General features: G+C 41.2%; 1 protein-coding gene across 1 annotated transcript; it reads right to left on the bottom strand.

Moving 5' to 3' along the window:
• Window positions 1–804: 804 nt before the first annotated feature.
• xpnpep2 (X-prolyl aminopeptidase (aminopeptidase P) 2, membrane-bound) lies at window positions 805–15,992 on the bottom strand. The gene is made up of 21 exons (XM_076739210.1): window positions 15,766–15,992; window positions 15,056–15,117; window positions 14,423–14,533; window positions 14,252–14,315; window positions 13,461–13,565; window positions 11,669–11,755; window positions 11,359–11,502; window positions 9,784–9,885; window positions 8,832–8,913; window positions 8,491–8,689; window positions 7,173–7,262; window positions 6,674–6,783; window positions 6,389–6,466; window positions 5,243–5,314; window positions 5,089–5,149; window positions 4,744–4,813; window positions 4,455–4,559; window positions 2,662–2,721; window positions 2,440–2,516; window positions 2,224–2,313; window positions 805–1,293 (listed from the first exon to the last, which is right to left on the bottom strand). Exons 1-21 carry the CDS (start codon window positions 15,812–15,814, stop codon window positions 1,093–1,095), a joined length of 2,019 nt encoding a protein of 672 aa, XP_076595325.1. The 5' UTR covers window positions 15,815–15,992; the 3' UTR covers window positions 805–1,092.
• Between the last annotated feature and the right edge of the window lie 4,844 nt (window positions 15,993–20,836).

Below are 20,836 nucleotides of genomic sequence, written 5' to 3' on the forward strand. Positions count from 1 at the left end.
ATAGACAAACACAAAATATATACAACAACTGTTTAAAAATGCAATATAATACAAAATATATAAACAATAATTTACCTGTATTAATTAAAAAAAAAAAAATTCCGTCTTTTAATAATCCTTGAATCTCCGCCTGTTACCTGGCAACCAGAACAAGTCTCTTGCTAACGTTAGCTCTTAGCTAGCTTATGCTACAGCTAGCCAAACAATATTAACGTTAGTGTCAACTTACCGCTTTTTGTGAATCCTCAAATGTCGGACAAAGTTGGAAGTTGAGAGTCTCTATGTGGGACCTTTCAGCCACATGTTTGTCACGTTGCCGTCCGTCTGTTAGTTACCACAGCCTAGTCTTTAAAGTCAAACTAAACGTGATATCGGACATGTGTGTGTCCGCTGAGTGTTACCAAACACGCCTCTGCCTGCTGTCCACACCTGATGACTGACTGCTATCAGATCGATTCACAGTGCAGGCAGGCAAAAGAGTTGATTCACTCTAACCTCATTAATTTATGCTGTTGTAGTTTGTCAGCCTGGAGCTAATTTTAAATACTTCAATGAGAATGCATGATATTTACCCCGACCGTTGGTGGCGCTCATGCGCAAAGAAGTGTAGCAGTGAGCTGACAAAGGCAGCGAAGAAGAAAATCTCTCTCTCTCTATCCATCTTTCTCAAGTTCTACATGAAAAAGTTAACGCCCAAGTGAAGTCACAAGTCAGTGGTGTTAAAGTCAAGTTTCAAGTATTTTATGCCATTGTCAAGTCAAAAAAAATCATTGGATTTCTGACTCGAGTCCACATCTTTGTTTTAGTGTTACTTTAATAAAATAGAAATTATATCAGCTGGTCATACAAATGTCCAGATTAAAAACCAGGAAGCGAGAACATCAAAAATCACACACAAGATAATTTTTCAAAGTTTAAACACCACAACATCAGCCATTAAATCATTAAACAAATATATCCTTCAATTACAAAAAAAGCTAAATTGCAGTGCATCCCTCAGTGTGGTATAGCTGCTCAATAGAGACTGCATAGGGGTAACGTTAGTGTGCAAGTCTGCAGTGAATGGAGTGAGTGCAAGAAAGATGAAGATGCTCAGATGATGCTGTGGAGGAGAGTGACGGCCAGAGCGAGGAGGGTCAGCGAGGAGGTACAGACAGAAGCAGACGATCCAGACTCTGGGAAGGGCTCTGTGTTTTTGAGCATCCACTCCTTCTCCTCATGTAGTCCCTGTTTGTCCAGCTCAGGACCCATCAGCCTCCGGATGGTCTCATAGTATTTGTTCAGCCACTGAAGCTGGAGGGAGAGAAGACCGGTCTCAATGAAAGTCATAAATGAGCCACTGTTGATATGGAAAAAACAACTGTCTTTGTTTATTATTCAAATGAAGCAGATGGGCTTCATTTGAAAGTATGAGTAAGCAGTACATAATGCACACAAATAAACAGAATATATAGTAATACTTCATCGCCTCTAAGGTCAAAAACTGTGTTCCACAGGGACCAGCTCTTAATCTGAAAAGTAACTACAGTTATCAAGTACATTATTGAACTAAGAAGTACAATATTTCCCTTTAAAATGTGATAAAATAGCATAAAGTGGAAATACTCAAGTAAAGTACAAATACCTCAAACTTGAACTTATGTACAGTACTTTTCACCACTGATTAATTTAATTGTTATTGTTTTATTCACTTTCTTAATTCCCCAAACCTGTTGCATCATAACTAAACAGAAGTGGGTCAAATTTTGCAGACAAAGAAATGTTAACATTTTGTAAACAAAGGACTCTTTTTTTTTACACGATGATGGTACAAAAAAAAAAAATCTTGTGTTTCCCCTTCTGATGAAAAGACACAAAACAGGGAAGTTGATTTCACACGTGGTTGTGTTTTCTCAAATACTGTTTTGATCTCTGAGCTGCAGAAGATCTTGAGCCTGAGGTGCTTTGAGGGGATTTTGAGAGGAAACCAGCACTAAAGCAGGAAAACGAAACACTCGGCTGATGTGAAACCCTCTTAAACGGAAAGGTATTTACAAATTAAAACAGGAAACTGATCATGTCTTTGGGGAAGTAAACTTGCATTATAGCTCGTTCCAAGGTATTTATTTAATGTTGGGTAAGAAATTTTTAGGGGCTCCCATTTGAAGAAAAATGATGGTGAACTTCTCAGTTTACTCTATTCTCAAAATGAAGGTGATTATGCAGTTAAACACTGTTTCTCACCTGTTCTGAGGTGAGGAGAGAGGTGTTAATCAGCTTCCTGTCATACGGAACCAGCGACACAGTGTCAAAGGTCAGGTAGTTATTACCATGCTGAGGGAAAGAAAAGCACATTTACAAAGAAATTACTTTGACGTTTCTTGTATCATGTTATAAAAAATCATTGACCTGATTCTAGATGATCAATAAATCTGTTTGGGTCCACCACTCTGTGTCTACCTTTGTCTGTGCAGGTACAATCACAGCAACATCTTCGATCCGGATCCCGAAGTCATTATCCTTGTAATATCCAGGTTCTTTAAGAAAATCATAATCAGTTTGGTCGTGTTTGGTAACCTTTGAGCCATGAAATGCAAAGTTTGTTTTGTTTCGTTTCCTTAAAATGATCATTATTTATAGTGGATGTGGATTTCTATTGAAAAAAAAAAAAAAAAATCTCACCTATAGATGTGAACATGCCGGACTTGAAGGGAATGTTGTTGGTCTGAAAACCAACAGGCCCTGCAAAAATATTACAGTATTACATGATTAAATACAGATTGCAAACCTTTGTACACATTCATTATTACACCTCCGCTGTCAGCTGTTTAATTAAAGTTACAAACGGGAGTGTTTTGCTGTAACTTGGCATTAAATGAAAGGCAATTCAAAACAGAGAGGCGGCCCTGTGCACATCGTCTGCTTAAATTTTGTTTCTAAAAGTTGTATACAGCGCTGTCTGTGCCTCTGTGTCAGGCAGATCTTTTAAAAACAAAATTAAAAAGTTATGAAGTTTTTGGATATATTTTGTGTGATTGTTATGACTGTTCTCAGTGACTTTTTCAGGCACTGATTGTGTTTTATCTGGTTTCTATATCGAGTTGTTGCTTTTTTCAATCAAAAGAAAATGATTACACATACAGTTAGAGCTGCAACAATTAGTCGATTAATCAGAAAGTATTCAGATGATCTATTGATCACTGAAGTCATTCTCTGGTCACAGCTTCTCCTTGTTTCATATGATTGTGAACTGATTCTCAGACAAATCAAGACCTTTAAAGGTGTCACTTTGGGCTCTGGGAAATTGTGATGGACTTTATTCATTATTTCCTGATATTTTATAGGCTGAAGGGTTGATTGAGGAAATAATCTGCAGGTTAATCTGTCGTGTAATAATCCTTAGTTGCAGGGGGATTACAGGGGTCATCAGAGTGTAACAAACTAATATTGTCTGTTCAAGATTCAAGTAGCTTCACTGATCCCAGTTTTCTCATCTGGGCGTCATCATTGCTCAGTTTACGACTTTGACCAACATGTACTAAACTCGTTCAGTCCAGATTTCAAAAATCAGATGATTCACACTTTCATTTTCCTCTCGCCTCGATTATTGTAATTCCTGTCACATGTGTCTCAGTCAAGCTGCTCTAAACCGTTTACAGTTAATTCTGAATACAGCTACCAGACCGTACACTAGAACCAGCCGACGGTCCTACACGGCTTTCTAAAATTCATAACAAGAAACTACAAGTTCCTGTTGATTGCATATAAGGCTCTGCATGGCCTCCCCCCAGTTACATTTCTGATCTCCTCGTCCTGTATTCCACCTCTCCGATCCTTTTATCTCGGCCTTTCATCCGTCCACAGCACCAGCTGCAAAACAAAAGGCGATCATGCCTTTGCTGTTTTAGCTCCAGCCCTGTGGACTCATCTTCAACCATCTGTCAGATTTGCTGAACACATTTTTATAGGCAAGCGTTTTTCTAAATGTCCACACTGGGCTTTGTTTTTGGTTATTTTTGTTGTCTGGTCTGTCTCTCACTGTGCTGTGTTTTATATTGCGTTTTTTATTCATTTTTATCTTTTCATGTGTATGAATCACTTTGTAACTCTGTATTTTTAAATGTGTAATATAAATAAATCTTTACTTCCTTCCTTCCTTACTTCTCAGCTCCCTTCGTTCCAGGGTAGTTGGTCATGTTAGAAGTGATTGCTTTGCCAAATGAAATGTGTGCCATCTTATTAATTTTATCACTCCCACTTACTGTATTAGCACCACAGTGTAATGAAGTCAATTTTATGTAAAACAGCCTCTTGTGCATCATAATCATGATGCTTTTAGGCATCACGGATCACTGAAATCTGCCTTTGAATACTGTTTTACTGGGACCTCTGCTTTAAAAGATGCTTTTAGGGGTAATGAAAATGTCACTGTACTGAATAAAATGATCACTTTGGAAAATAAAGAGAGAACATACACTCATGAACTCCAAAGTAGTTTCCAACACCATGACCTGTGCCGTGGCCATAGTTCAGGCCCACCTCCCACAATGCCCGGCGACCCAGCATCTCCATGTTTGCGCCTGTTGATAAAAAAAAGCCCCACAAAGAGCTTGAATCAAACAGTGCTGCATATACAGTACTGTAACACACAGAACGTTGGCAAGTGGGGAAACGGGGGTCTCTAGTGGTGAAACTGTGAACGGTCTCAGAGTAGAATAATTTGAAATCTCACTTTAATCAAACAGGAATGTTTTTCATTCTCACCTCTTGTCCCTGAGGGAAAGATGGTTCGAGATATCTCAATGCATCCCATCAGCACTCGAGTGAAGGCTTCCTGTGATGCGAGACATGTGGTTAATGAGAGGGAAACACTATTTTTGAGGCGTACTGTGAATTGTGTGGCAAATGCTGTGTGAAAGAACATTAGACTAGACTTAAGTCTGAAATAGTAATGTCAAAAACGAAAAATTCCAATGGAGCAGAAAGATAAAGAAAAACTTCCCTGACTGACTGCTGTGTGGACGGTTAGCTGTCTCTTGTGTTTTGAGAGAGAAAATGCAAATATCCCTTTAAACATTCTCCCTTTCATTAATATATGTGAAGCCTTACCTTCTGCAGTTCTGTGGGGGTCCCCCAGTGAACAGTCCGAGTGATGTCAGTGGTCCCGTCTCTGGTAGTAGTGAGAGACATGATGAGTCATTTCACATGCAAGTGATGTGAAGTGAAACTGGAGAGTCTGTACACAGAGTGTGTTTTTACTCACAGATACTGGCCGCCGGAGTCCACCAGGTACATCTCATCAACTGACAACGTTCGGCATGATTCTTTTGTTGGGCTGCAACACAGAAAAACAGGAAACAATAGCAACCCTGCAGCTGCACTGCTCTCAATCCACCGTACCAGTGGTTTTAAAACTTTAGGCCACTACCAACCAATAATATACATTCCTGCTGACCAGTATGCCTTACATAGGTAGATTCATTTCTAGTCTCCTAGGTGGCTTTTGTTTTCTGTCTATTTCAAGGCATTTTTTTAAAAAACGTTAATAGATAGAATCCATAGCATCTCATACAGTCACCAAAATTCCCTCCTCTCAATGATTTTTGGCTTCCCTACCCGAATCTGTGGGACTCAGCACCAAGCCCACTCATCCCTGCTGAAAATCTAACTCTTAAAGAACTCACAAATATGAAGTTTCATTAAAAAAAAAAGACTCAGTAATTTCCAAAAACAGCTTGGCAGACACTGTAGTGTTCATCAAGCATTTTGCAAACAGGATTAATTAGTGTGGTTGTTGGAGACCACTTGCAATAGCAGATTAGCACACATTTGGTATGCTAGAGGCTGTTTATACAGCAGGACAATGCATGTGAGAAAGACTCAAAATAAAAAATATACAAAGAACAAATTGCTGTTTTTTGAGTTTTCATAGGATTTATAGCCAATAAGAGAAATAGATCTAATAGCTTTCTTAACTAAATTATTATTTTCAGGCTTCTTTGGATGGTGACAGTTAAAGACAGAAGGGAAAGAGGGACTGAATACAACGAGTGGCTGGAGCTGGACCTGAACCCTGGCTGCTGTGGTCAGGACTATCTACCAGATGAGCTACCAGGGCAGCCACTGAACCTTTTAAGTCTTTTTTACAGTGTCTTATTGTTTGTGGACATGGATGCAATGATCGTCAGCAGCCGACTCTCCAGTCTTGGATGTTTGAGCATCCTTGGAACACACTGACAAGATGAGGTAGAAAATCACTTTACAACCTCTGCTATGCTGTGAAAAAGGTTCAGCAGTGATTTTTTTGGAGTCACATCCAAAAACATCTCTGGAGCTGTAGTTCTTTAAGAAAGAAGAAATGAACACAGAAAAGGTCAGTGAGAGGAGGAAGCTTATGAATAAATCTTACCTGTAGTGGGCAAGTGCGGCGTTGGGTCCGCTTGCAGAGATAGTCTCAAAGCTCGGGCCTCTGTTGTCTTTCTGTTTGCTGTAATGATGTTTATGTTAGCTGTGAAAGTCAACTATGAAGTGAATGTAATATAACTACTGTAACATCTGCTGTCTTTTCAAATCAATCAACATTTCTGAGTGTGAAATTGTTACTTCACAGCACATTTTCTGGGCTCTCGAGCACTCACACCTGAATTGGTTATCTCATTTCTCCTTCACCTTGAGTATTCACACGCGCGCTCACCTGCGACGCTCATTGACGTATTCTGCAGCCGTCAGCTCAGTCTCCTTCCCCTGCGGCACCGCCTGCTCCAGCCACATCAGCAGCTGGATGACTGCGACCGCATCCCTCACCTACACAGAGCCACAACGACACACTGACCAGGAGAGTCTCAGCATCAATCACAACACAAAACACACAGGCTGACAATTCACATGACATTTTGCAAGGCTGTTCAGGCATCTTTGGACAGGGTAACAGATGCATCAGGGTGTGTGTTCACTGAAGTGTTGAAGCTCTTGATGAAAACAATTCATAAATGTCCCCACCAGTCAGTCAGATGGTGAAGACTGACTCATTCATTCCTGGAATGATAATGTCTCATGTAAATGTATTACAGGCTCATATCTGGTTTTGTAAATTCAACTTCATAAATAACAAGAGTTCCCTTTCGAAGTTTGTGCTCCTGTGTGCGTGTGCATGGCGGTGTGCTCGTGTGTATGTCTGTGTGCAGTTGACATACGTGAGCATCCCTCAAGATTCGCTGCTCAGTCTCATCTTTCACTGCTTTAGTCGTCAGCACAGGGGAGTAGGAGCTTGTCAACAGTTTGTCCTACATGATGCAACAAAAAATACGAAGTTACTGGAAACTGTGATTCTATGAAAAATGTCTGCATAGCTTAGTGATCTGTAAAAAAAAATGTCCTGTTAATTCATTCACAAATGGACTTTCTGGCTGCTTGGGGGAAGTGAAACAAGCTGTGAACACAACACTGACATATCATCACTCTATGAAGTCCTTACAGTGAATGTGTCAGCAAACAGTTTACACATCCAGCAGACACAGAGAGACACTGGCATTCATTTGGACTGGTGTTGTGTCTAATATTCACTCTCCTTCAAGCTCTGTTTTTGGTGTCCACCAGCTCCTGAGGGAAATATCTGGCTCTTTTGCTGCTAAATGCTCCACTATGTTCACCACCAGTGCGTTTCAGCTGTTTATTGCTGAACAGGTGGAGGACAGTAAGCTGAAAACAGCTTGTTAGATTGTCCTTAGTATTACAGAACAAAAACATGTGGGTGGGTTTCGTTACTAGATGGATTTAAATCAGATCATTAACATGTTGAGTGCATCTCTCAAAAGTGGGCGGAAGCTCACAGAGCTGTTGAGAGGTATGAGGCTGCAGAGGACCGCTGGCCTCCACACACACCTCCCTCACCTGTGTTACTGGAGCAGGAGGAAAGGAGTAAGGGATGAATGAACAACCTCTTAGTGTTTATTGCTCTGCCAGCTCCCCACACTAGCTACCAGTAAAGTGTGGTTTTACAGTGTATGATGGGTGGGGTCAGTCAGCCCCCCTTACCCATGCTTGAGATCAGTCATGAGTAGAGAGAGGCGTTTTGATATATGATGGTTATTTTGACACATATTTAGAGTTTAATGAGAGATAAATGAAAACTTAACGCAGGAACACAAGATAAGAACTTGTAAAAAGCACTTTTCATTTCATTTTGTGTTAAAAATGCTGAAACGCTCTGCAGTGCTACGGACAACCGGCGATAACTCTGTGGGTTCTTCAGCATGAGTGACCTCTTTCACCTTACACAATGTCGTTTGATCCCTTGTTTATATAAAAATATTGATTAGTGCATCTTTAAAAACTTGGATTCTTTCCACAAAACACATCAGAAATATTTAGAAGCAGCCAACAAGCGGTGACTCACTACGGCTGCCTTCATGGTAAAAGTAAAGTACAGTACAGCAACGCAAACAGATTATTATGTACACAGCGCATTTCATTTAAAATTTAAAAATCATAACAATAATAAAATACGTATACCTCTGTAATGAGCTCATAAAGTGCGTAGTTTGTGTACTCTGTGCCGACCCACACTTTAACTCCAGGCCGGGCCACGTACTTCTTCACTTCATCTATGACAGTGTCGTAGCTCTTCAGCTGCACACAGAGGGGCCCAGTACAGGAGCTGTTCAGGTACGTCCTCAGATCTTCTGGCACTCTCTGCATGTGGACAAAGAGCCTGGGCAGTGTGGAAGAAGGGACAGTACAAGAAGTGGTTTATATAAGACAAACGCTTTTTTCCTATGTGATTGGATTTGCACGAACAGAGACATAAGAAATGAATCCCACGTGTTCGCACATGTAATCCCTGATGGACTCACCAGATCTCATCCATTGTGAGAAGTGTGTAGGAGTAGAAGAAGGGATTGTAAGGAATGTCGTTGCCTCGCAGATTGAACAGCCCTAGAAATAAAAAAAAAACACACACCACCCCTGACCGTCAGTGGCTCGCACATTCATTCACAGCATCTGCTGGATCCACCTGAGCCAAGATTGCTGTTTACATCTAATGTTTGTGTCGGACGTACGTGACTTTTTCTCTGTTGGTGTCATTGAAAGCAGACTCACTAATTCAGAAATCAGAAACCAGGAAAGGTCTGAAGCCCGGCAGTCCTTGTGTATGGATTGAGTTGCTTTCGAATAAAAAACCGCTCGCTCGCGAAGTGCTGAGCCGAGCGTCCAGGGTTCATACAGGAAATCAAATTAGGTAAACGATATGATTCCTGCTGATAATAAGGGATTCTAAAGTTCAGAGGACAGACGATTCCAAGCAACTATCAACCTTTATTTAAAAATGTTTAACTCTGTCTTGTATGTTGAAAAGAGTTTTTTTTTTTGTGTAAGTGTGTCATCTGTTTGCTATGTTTTTGTCATGCAAAAATCTGATTACCACATAATCCTGTCATAATCCCTCACATGAGACTGCAACACCTCAGGCTACAGCTCTATCCTGAAAGCCTTGGCTGTATTTGTGCTTTGTTTGTCTCTATTATTTTATTTTGCTGCAGACTGTATTTCCAGAGATAGCACACGCAACCTAAGCAGCTATTTCCGGCCCTGCAGCCAAATGAGAATGAAAGAGGAAATAAACCCTTTGTGATTACTTTTCAGCCATTTTGAACATTTTATACTTTGCACTTCTTGCTCAAGAAAACTGTATCCGTCTTATTATTTTATCTGAAACCAATATATAATATTCATTTTTCCAAATCAACAACATGATTTCTTGAAACTTCACCTTCAAGCTTCATGGACAATGTTTGGTTTACTTACAGGCCGTTTCATCCAGTGCTGACAGCAGGAGAGCTGTTGGTTCGTACGGATTGTCCCTGATCTGACTCCGTATGTGGTCCACTTTCATCTGCCAGGACCTCTCTGCAAACACACACATTTCACATTTATTTGCATCCACATGGCAATGAACACATCCAGCAGAGAGAGAGCAACATCATCAATCATCACCAGCTAGTCATTCTAATTTTTGCTCCGTTTTGGTCTCCACCAGCCGTTAAGCTGCTGAGGTTCCACTGTGTTCACCAGCAAGTCGTGTCTGTCTGGTGCTGAGCAGTGTACAGCGGGTTTATTGGAGTGTTTTTGTAGAAAACAAAGTCAAAGAGAGACGTGAGAGTGAAGCAAAACAGAAGTAGTTGTTTAGCCGAAAGACACTGAATTGTTCCTTAGAGCTGATGGAGAGCGCAGAGTCAGGAAATAACTCTGTGTGTGTTTGTCACTAAGAGCAGGAGCTTTCACATTACACACAGTTATTTGACCTGTTATCAGAGGGGGTACATTTCATACCAAAATGTCAAAAAAAAAAGAAAAAAAAAAGAACACTGACATCTCAGCTTTTAAAAATCCCTCTTCCAACCTCCACAAGCACATTGAAGTAGCTTACACATATTGTCAGTGAAAATGCAGCTAGCTGATGTTAGCTGTGTTTGTGATGTGTGCTGTTGATCTTTGCTGTTGTGATAATGACATTAACCATGTTGAAGCTCGTGGCATGTTGGCTGTTAAAGTCTCCTTTTAGAAAGCAGTTACCCTGACGTAACCCCAGCTCCAATGTTAGCTTTACTTTAGGTTTCATTAGTTTTAACAAGCGCTCTTTTTTTCATTGTTTCGTACTGCACGCCTTAATAAAGATTCAAATGGAAAGTAACGTGTACTTTCTGTAATCTATTAACCAAGCACTTTTTTACTTTTACTTGAGCAGGTTTCTTAACTGGAACTTTAACTTTAGTCTTTTTTTATGGAAGTTATTGTACTTGAGATTTTCAGTACTCTACCTATCACTGCCAATTATTCATATAAAAATATTGATTAGTACCCTTTTGTAAATGTGATGCTTCCTACTTAGTGCAGAGACACATCAGTGCTTTTCCAGTAACTTGTCATTCTGCATCACTTTATGGACATGCACTCAGACTGCCAAATATGACTATGAGACAGCATTTATAAAAGACTTCAAATACTGTATGGGACGTTTTTTGTCCAGATTGCAGTCAAATGCATACACAAAAACACGCACACAGATCATTAGGTTTATGATGCTCTCCATTTTTTCCATTTGTCTGTTCTCTGACCATAAAGAACAATAAGGCCCATGGGAGTCCAGACAATTTCCTTTTCCGGAGGCTTTTCCAGTCTCTTAAAGTTAGTGTTTGATCAGTCAGCCAGCCATAAAAAACATGAACAGGCTGTTTATGGCTGTGTTCGTGGAGCCGTTTATTGCTGTCAGTTTGCAGGTAATTATCAGTATGTAAGTAAAGCCCACTGCACAGGCAGACAAGCAGACTGCAGTGCATGTGTGTGCAGGACAGACACAAACACACAGGTGAGGAAACCCACGTATGACTCTGCTGGGCAGGTGGGTGAGGCTGTCAGGCGGGATGGGCGGTCTGTCCTTCCACACTTGGTCGACCAGGTTAGCGGGGATGGACTTGAGGCTGCGATTGCTCGAATCCAGATTGATGCTGTAGCTCTCCTGTGTTTCTAATGGAGGAAATTGCAGATGATTACACACACTGAAGCGAATCAATCACAAGTAAACAGTCTGCATGGCGTCTGGAGGCTCCATTAATAATTTTCCATCTAGTTGGGCAAGCACTTTATTGATGTTAACCTGGACTGACAGGAGGGATGGAGAACAGGGACTCACCGAGGGAGAAGAGGAAGGGATCAAAGCCGATCTCGCCGCCTGGTGGAACCTCAGAGATGAGCCACTCTGCTATACTGCTGATAGACACTGGAGAACATCACACATGACACAGTGTGGTCACATTATTTTTGACTTTACAGGATGTGACAGAGTAAATCCAGTGGGCCAACCTGTGGGGAAAATTTGGTGCACCATTGCAAGATGCAAAATGTTTGTTTTCTGCCAATTAGATGTGTATTAAATCAAATTAGCACAAACTGCTTTGTCTTAAATATTAAACACATCAGCTCCACTGACCGACAGGAAAAACTGTTCTATCAATGTAATTATCATGCTTCCTTTTGATTCAACTAATCAAAATGTGAAGGTTTCAAGGTGCAATAAGAAACCTGTTATCTTGTCTTAGGGCAATAAGACACATGCAAAGATATAAATGATGACATTTACAAGCAGCTAAAGGTCACTTTGTTGTCTGTAGTCTGTTACAAGATGTTACAAATGAGGGACAGAGATTGTTTTATATTATAAGATCATAAAATAACTAAAACACAAAGTTGTGTAGATGTTACAGTGATGAAGGTACGTGATACCTCATCATATAAAGTAACAACATGGAGTGTGATATGTTGTGTAATCACAGTAAAGGCTAAAGTTGTGTGAGAGCTCAGGTCTCACTGCAGTGCGACTTAAAGAATAAGGCTGCTGTTACTCTTTATATGTTATTGTTAACAAATCCCAAGAAAAGACCAAAACCAACGATGTGTTAGTTCGTCTGTGCCGCTCAGCCTCATTTGTTCCCGCTGAATATCTAAATCTTGGTCAAAAATATATATTTGAACTTTTTAAAGGGGCTAAATAATTTCCTAAAACAGGTGGGCACACTGTTTTTTTGTTTTTTGTTTTTTTAGCAAATATCAATCAAACACAGGTAAACAGTGCACTGAGTGAGTAAGTGAGTATTTACGGCAGCTGGACGGTATACATGGGATCGACTCAGAATAAACTAGAGTGGCCTTGTTCAACATAATGAAGGAACATGTGCAGCTGTGTGGATCATCTTTGTCTTATATGTATCTTATAATTTTTGGAAAACACTGGAGCCCTATGGCACAGAGGAATAAGACCTGCCAGACTTCATCAATACATGATACTGGCATCGATTCATTGTTGAATTTGGTCTTTTGAGGAGATTTCTTGACAATTAGAAAAAACATGGAATTTCAAAAACTGCTAAACATGCTGGTCATTTGTAAAAGGCTAAAGGTGCAGCCAATATGTTCAATAGTATCCCACCATACAACCAGAATGCTAAGCTAAAGTGAATCCTGCTGGCTCATTTAAAAATCACTGTGGTGCCGTGGCGTGGCCTCGGGGGTTAAGGGACCAGCCAACCAAGAACCGCATCATCACCACTTCATGTCAAGCCAGGGGCCGCTGTCCCCAACACCACCCATTTATCTTTCCCCTCCTTTTCTGTCATGCCTCTACTGCAGCATATGTTTTGCAGCTCCCTTTATCATGATGATAGGCCTCACTATAAGCCATAGATTGTGAGGTGCCCAACAACAAAAGCTGCCATGTATTATTAATGTCAACATCATACGTTCAGTGTTAGAAGTGCTGTGTTGCTTTAGTTTGTTCGTGAGCTGTTTTTATCATGTAAATCCAGTAATTATAGGTGCAGCATTTGTCAGGATATTTCTAGACTGGATCATCAAAACCACAACCATTTGATTGGAATCCACATGTCCTGTGTTGTCATGACACATAATCACAATATGATCACCCCTACCATCTTTTTCCAGCTCCCAGTTGCAGTCCATCTGTCTCTCAGCTTGAACCCAGTAGCGGCTGTCTGTCCACAGAGCGGCCTTGGTCTGAGTAACTACGGCAGTGCCTGGGGAGAGGCAGGACAGCTGCTGTGTTATGGAGAGGGCAGCGGTGCCAGTGAATTACAAACATCTATAAATGTCAGAGTTGACTTAGAACAATGCGTGATGGGCCAGCTAATCTTGAAAAATGTATGTATGCGTGTGTTGAGGAACAGGAAGGTTAAGAAGAAAGCAACCCAGTGATGTGTGGTGGATATATAATCAGGGCTCGCATTACTATTCCACTGTTGTACCCTCACATGAGACACTTAAGTAGCAACAGCTGAGTAGATCCCTGAATGTGAACTTGTTTCTTAATGGAGGCTCAGAAAATGTGACTTTTCTTTATAGAGTTTGGCACGGGTTCGACCTGGTGGAAACAGCACTTTACTGAAATGCCATCTGTCTTCTTATCCTTTCATCTGCACAACAGAAATATGTCCGATCATTAATTCTGTTCCGTATCGCCGTTGCGTGAAAACAGATCTCATGATTTAATGGTCAAGTTGCTCTGCGAAGGAGAATGGCGATGAATGAGAGGATGCAATGATGCAGTGAGTGAAAGCGATGAAACTAAATGAACGAGGAGCAGGCTGCATGGGGAGGATGTGGGATGAAAGTAGAGGAGATGCATGACAGCGGCACTCAGACGTGGGGAGTTGAGTCATTGGGAGGAGGATGGAGAAGACGGGGAGCCAGAAAAAGATTCTACCTGCTGAGCCTGTAAAGCCGGTCATGAAGGCCACCCTGGCGTCACGTGGTGCGATATACTCACTCTGACAGAGAAACAGAATAGGTTAGCATCTCACACACACACACATACATACATACACACACGAGGTTTAAAGATCGATGAATTAATTTTGATGGACAGGAGATGTACCAGGTGAGCGTCAGTGCCAGGGATAATGTAGGCAGAGATATTCAGGGGAAGCATTCGCTCTCGTAACTCCTGCAGCTGAGGAGTTGTAGTTACTGCTGTGCTGGGGAGGTACTGTAACACACACACACACACACACACACACGCACATGCACGCACACACACACACACACACACACACACACACACACACACACACACACGCACACGCACACGCACACACACGCACACGCACGCACATGCACGCACACACACACACACACACACACACACACGCACACGCACACGCACACACACGCACACGCACACACACGCACACGCACGCACACACACACACACACACACACACACAAACACCCAGAGAAAGGGAGAGAGAGACAGACAGATAGTGTGAAAAGCTGTCAGATTTAATTAAAACTTGAAGAGCTGCTGATTCATCCCTTTCTCTATCTCCCACTGTAATCATTAACTGCAGTCCATGTGCAATAATCATTAACTGTAACTGCATGACACTCATGTAACATGTTTCAGGCAAATTCTCTGACTTGTTTTAGGTACATTTAATGACTTAACTTTTATAACAAGAAAATAAACTAAAATAACATAACGGTGCTTCCATTCACCGACTGATCTTACCGGTGGGGACAGAGAGCAGTTCCTCTCAGTCATCTCGGATGCAACAGCACCAACATTGTGTCCTGAAATAAAAGCGCATGGTGACGAGAGACCTTGGAAGGAGACACTCGGAAGTGACCGGGCTGAGCTATATAAGCACAATTTCAGGTCAGCACGCGGCTCTTTTTTTAGCAACTTATTGTGTTGAATCTTTTCGGACACAGTGACTGTCAAGTAATCGGCGAAATCAATGCAACTAAAAGCTCAGGGCAAAAACTCAGTCAAAGTAAAGGATACTGGACGAGCTCACAGACAGAACAATGATATCAATCACAGTGATGACAACATGTCCAATAAGAGCAATGCAATCAGTCAAGACAGTGTAGTTCAGTCATGTTCATGTTCAGAGATGAGACAGAGCTGTTTCCTTCCTCTAAGGCTGATTTCATGCAAAGAAATCCTGATGAGTAAACCAACAGGCTCAGAAAGAGCAGATGGCAATTTCTTCTGTGCAAGCTCGGAGTGTTTTTACTCCGTGATAATCAAACTGACTGCATATAATAGCAAACCGTTAAATCTGTTTTTACATTTTACACCACAGCAAAGTTCCTGCCATCATCAGAAACAAACAAAAAATACTGATCATCACAGTCGCCCGGTAAAAGTCTTCACACACAGCGCAGACTGCACACTTACAGGAAGATCAGTGAGGATAAAAAAGAACTTTTTACCTGTTAGCGCCGCCAAAGACAGAGCCAACAACCAGCCAAAGGAAGGCATCTCGGCACTACGAGCCTGTCACGAACAGATCCACACACAGAGAGGCTACAAAGCAGGTGCTCCAATGTGCATGCGGCGTATGTGAGAAAGTGTGTGTGGGTGTCTGGTGAGAAATTGCATGTGGGTGTCTGCTAGTAAGTGCATGACTGTCCTCTCTCTCTCTCTCTCTCTCTCTCTCTTCCTATCCCTCTCTCTCCTCCTCCTCTGCCACCACTCACTATCTCCTCTCCCTACAGTCCTCTGATAGGAATCATGTGCAGTGGCTTTGGGGTACATTGGAGGCGGCTGTTGCTTCTCAGAAACATTTCTTTTGCTTCTTGACCTAAAATACAGTGTGGTACGCCATAATGACCACCCACCTGCATTCCCCCATGCATCTCACTGAGTTGCTCAATGTTTTTCATTGTATTATGATGCAACTCTGAGGCTGAGGGTTAGGAATTCCCACTAAGATGCACCGTCATGTAGCACATGTGTTTTCGATCAAATAAAAGCACGCTGCTTTGATCTTAATTAGTCGTACCAATAAGATGCGTGATGTCAGCGCTGCAGCCAAAAAAAGAAGTATTATGCTGAACCAGATGGACAAGTACTTGTCAGTTGACATGTACATGGAGATTTTCATGTTTGTGAATTTTCATATTTTACACATGAATGCATGTATGAGTATCTGTGTCTGCAGATCCACAGATTATAGGCAAGCCTTTGTAATCCTGCAGAGATTTCCATGGACAATGTTCATGCTTTGGGTATTTTTAAATCCTTGTACACAAGCCAAATGTATAATGCCACTTAGCTAAAACAAGGAGGAGGAAAGAGGAGGGGGGAGCGTGTACGACCAGGAGATTTATCACAGCAGCAGTATATTAGTCTTCAGACATCTTTGTGTGTCTTATTTTACTGGAATTTGCTTGATGTCATTTTACTCTGGCTCGGTTAAACAGACATTTAGGCTGATATCATTATTTGTTTTTGAGTTTGTCGAGAGTTCAGTACAGAACAAGGTGAGCTGTTTTCTCCTGCTTCCACTCATTATACTCAGCTAAGCTAACCAGCTGATGGATGTAGCTTGCATTTACATACAGACACAAGAATGGTGTCAATCTGCTCAGTTAATTATTCCTTTCATGCTTTTGATGAGTTTTTACATGTGCTTTGTTGGTGTCTACTTTGCTGCCTTCTGTGAAGCACTTTGTAACTTGTTTTTCGGAAAGTGCTCAACAAACAAGCTTATTATTATTATTATTAATATTATATGAACAGACAGGACTCTCACATGATCATTGGGCCAATGAGTCAGTGTACAGCAAATGCAACATCTCTGTGGAGCCTCAGAGTAATCTGTTATTGCTGGTTTATTAATCTAGTTCACCAGATTTATGCATATACAGCTTAGAATTTACAGACATTGCAACTTCCTGATGTGAATACGTTCCTGTTAGGTAACACCTCCATGGTGCACTGGGATCCACTGGCTTTGATCATGACTTCAAAACCTGGCAGACCTTCAGACTACAGTGGTGTCGTGCTGAACTAAGACACGGATAATATACGGTGATAGAGAGCTGTGTCTCCTAAATGTCTCTTTTTTCATTAGTGGTAGCCCAGTAAGTCATAAAGGTGTCTGTGGGCTTTAAGATCTATGAATATGAAAAGTAATTGTTAGGTCAGACTGGTCTGACTTCATTCAAATTTCTCCCCTTCAATTTAAAAATGCCCCTTTTTTCACCCTGTGAGATGTGCTGGGATTACCCTTTTAATTAAAAAGGGGCATAACAGATTCCTGTACTTTATGAAGAATTAGATGACTTTAATGTAATACTGGTTACAATTTCCCTGTATTAATAAAAACACCTAAAATACAGTGTCGTAGCAAGACTAAGAGAGTACAACCATTGGGAGGTACAGTGGTGCTTTGAGCTAAACGCTAACCATCAGCATGTTTAGTAGATATCATGTTTAGCAGGTTCACCATCTTAGTTTAATGTGTTACTTTCTGCTAGAACATTGTAGGAGGCAGGTGGGAATGCCATTACTTTGTATGGATTTCCTTAAAAACTAAAGTGCTGGTGATGGCACAAGCTGAAAAACCTCAGGGAAAACCAAAATGATTGCAGGTCACAGGTCTGGGGACCATGAATGTCATGGCAATACATCTTACAGTTTCTGAGATATTTTAGTCCTCACCAAAGACAGACCCACATTGCCATCCATACAGCTAAAAGCTGATAGCTAAAAACACCAAGTATAAGAGATTTCTGTGTTTGAAAAAGAAAATAAAGTCATTCAGGACCATAAAATGCTGCTCATGTGTGACCTAAAATCATGTTAACCACATGAAGACGTGCTTTGTATTTAATAGCGAGACAATGCTGCATGCATAAATCTGCCATAAATCGATGTAACTGTGCGTCACCATCAAAGCTCAACCTGCTTTGTTTCTGCTCACAACAGTATTTTTAGTCATAAAGTGACCCAGATATGTGGACGGACATTTTATTATCACACTGACAGTGAAAGGCCATGGATACACTCTGCAAACCATCTGATGAGTTCTAATCAGTGTGAAAGCCACGTGGTAAAACACACACACACACACACACACACACACACACTTATCATCTGTAAGGCTTTTGAATACAAATTATACGGCTCAGTGAGGCTCATATTTAAGAAATCCCAACAGCCTTATAAGAAAAATACAAAGCACTGAGTCAGTCATCTTAGGAAGGTAGAGGAAAATAATGCTGGAGGTGCACTGTGACCTGTTGTTTACTGCATTTTAGATTTTGACACAAGCCTGACTGACTTTGACAGTGACCTGAGAGAGATTTCAGCTCCTTTGAAAAGGAGGAAACACAGACTGTTTTCACTGAGGAGCAGAGGAAGACAAGAGGAAAGGCGTGGGGCAGCTTCATCCGTCCATGACACAAACACCTGTAGTCTGTTCATACGTTGTAAATCATTGCTACAAATGTCTAATGTGCACTAGTGGTTGTGGATTGACAGACTGAGCTGCTGACATGAGAAAGAGGAGCTGACAGATTTGCTTTCGGTTCACCTTACTGCGTTTTACATTTGACACAAGCTTGATTGACTTGAGACAACTCTAAGAATAATCTGCTACGACCGATCCGTCTGTCACAGAAACAAACTGTGGCCAGCTTAGATGAACTCTGACGGACTCAAGCACAACCAAGTCATATTTCTTAGGCAGAAACCAAAGATACGTCAGTGTACATCATCAGTACTGTACATAATGAATTCAGTTTTTTACCCATTCATCTGCGACTGTACGTTAATAATGAGCAGACGGTTCAAAGGCGGGTCTTTCATCCCTGAGCCAAGCAGAGCTGTGATGAAAGGGGCAGGTGATGAACATGACACCCCCGCGCAAATCTCATCCACACATGTTCCACTGAACAAGGCTGGTGATCCCACAACATTTGAAGTGCACGCCTGAACATAACCCTGTGATATGATTGGAGCTGAGTCCCTGCTCACACAGGAGCTTGTGAGACAACCCTAAAATTATCCTGGACCTACATGAACTGTGACTTCAGGCGTGGAGGAATTAAAGGTCGTGGCAGGAGGCTAAGGTAGCCTTACTAATAACATCTAGGATTGTTAAGCAGTGTGTCTCGATGTATGACTGTTTTGTGTGTGTCACTATTACCTTATGTATATATTTATTTGTTCTCTGGTCTCTTGTGCAAAAGAAAATGTGATCTCTGTGAGATGTCCTGAATAAATAAAGCTAACCAACAAAAACACAGTAACTAAAAGCAAACATGCTATGAGAATCCCAGACATTCTTAGGGTGGGGCTGAGGAGACACACAAAAGATGGCATGTTAGCAAGCACCTGTAGTCAGTTTGTAGCATTCTAGGTCCAACTGCATTATTGGATTCCCATAAAATTTGGTACAGACATTCATGGTCCCCACAGGGTGATTTGCAACAGCCAGACCATCAATAAAGGACACATGTTCCACCTCCAGGAGCCTGCAAAGTGATGCTGAGAGCCCGGATCATAAAGCAAAATTAAAGCAACTGGAAATAATAAATGAATGAGCAGTGAGCACATGAGTGTGGTGAGTTTTAAATGTACTTATACTGATGAAATTAGTGCACTGGAAATGCACATTATACTGAATGTGTTAAGACAAAAAAACATGGTGGAAAATTTGAGTTTGCATCAACAGCAGCAGGGAGACTTATTACTGAAATATGGTATGGCAGATCTATAAAACTGGGTAAGCTATAAATAAAGGCTTGCCACTTATATAAACCTGTTTCAAATGAAAGCTCTGCAGTTGGAGTAAATTAAGGTCACAGCCGGTATTTGAGAATTTATGGTATCCATTGACACTTGGCTTGTCTCTCATCCTTATCACACACTTTGAGTTGGCTTGCACCCAGCACAACTCTAAAATAAGCCTCAGGCTCTGCATTACAATTTGTCTTGTTTTGCAACCACACGCAACTTAACAGTGAGTTCAGCAAAGCCTCTCTATTGCTTTGACCTTGGACCAAAAGCTGCATTACAGAGGGGACAGAACACTACAATATACAGCTGTTAATGTTTGGCCACCATCTGTTATTGTGCATTGAAATGAGAATACTGCACAATAAAACTCAGTACTGGTCATAAAGCTGCTTCAGTTTGCATAATTCCTTGATAACACAAAGAGCAAAGTGAGGCAGATGGACAAGCAGTAAAAGTGATTATGCAACTTCAACTTCAAAGCTGTAAACTGTTGATGGGAAATGGTTGTTGTCTGGGGATCCTCAAGGGTCCTTCGGGAAACAAAGAGTCCTCTGAAAGGAGTCACGGTTTTATTGAATTTAATGCAGTGAAGTCTGAGAACATTAACTTGACAATGTTCAGACTGTTTCTGCAGTCCAAGACTTGGTTGTCCATCATGTTCGGTTTGCTCTGATTACTGGTCTTGCAGTGCACTGTCAAAAACTATTTTTTTTTAGCCTTGATTATGAAAAGCAGTGCGGGGGGAAAGAGAGT

Source organism: Chaetodon auriga, chromosome 9, assembly GCF_051107435.1.
Source record: "Chaetodon auriga isolate fChaAug3 chromosome 9, fChaAug3.hap1, whole genome shotgun sequence".
Taxonomy (NCBI): Eukaryota; Metazoa; Chordata; class Actinopteri; order Chaetodontiformes; family Chaetodontidae; genus Chaetodon; species Chaetodon auriga.

Excerpts from the sequence above, each read along its gene's own strand:
- xpnpep2 (XM_076739210.1), bottom strand. The coding sequence starts at position 15,814 with ATGCCTTCCTTTGGCTGGTTGTTGGCTCTGTCTTTGGCGGCGCTAACA. Across the intron at positions 9,886-11,358 it reads CCTGCCCAGCAGAGTCATAC|AGAGGTCCTGGCAGATGAAA; the intron begins GTGGGTTTCCTC and ends GTGTGTTTGCAG. Across the intron at positions 2,517-2,661 it reads CGGCATGTTCACATCTATAG|AACCTGGATATTACAAGGAT; the intron begins GTGAGATTTTTT and ends ATTTTCTTAAAG.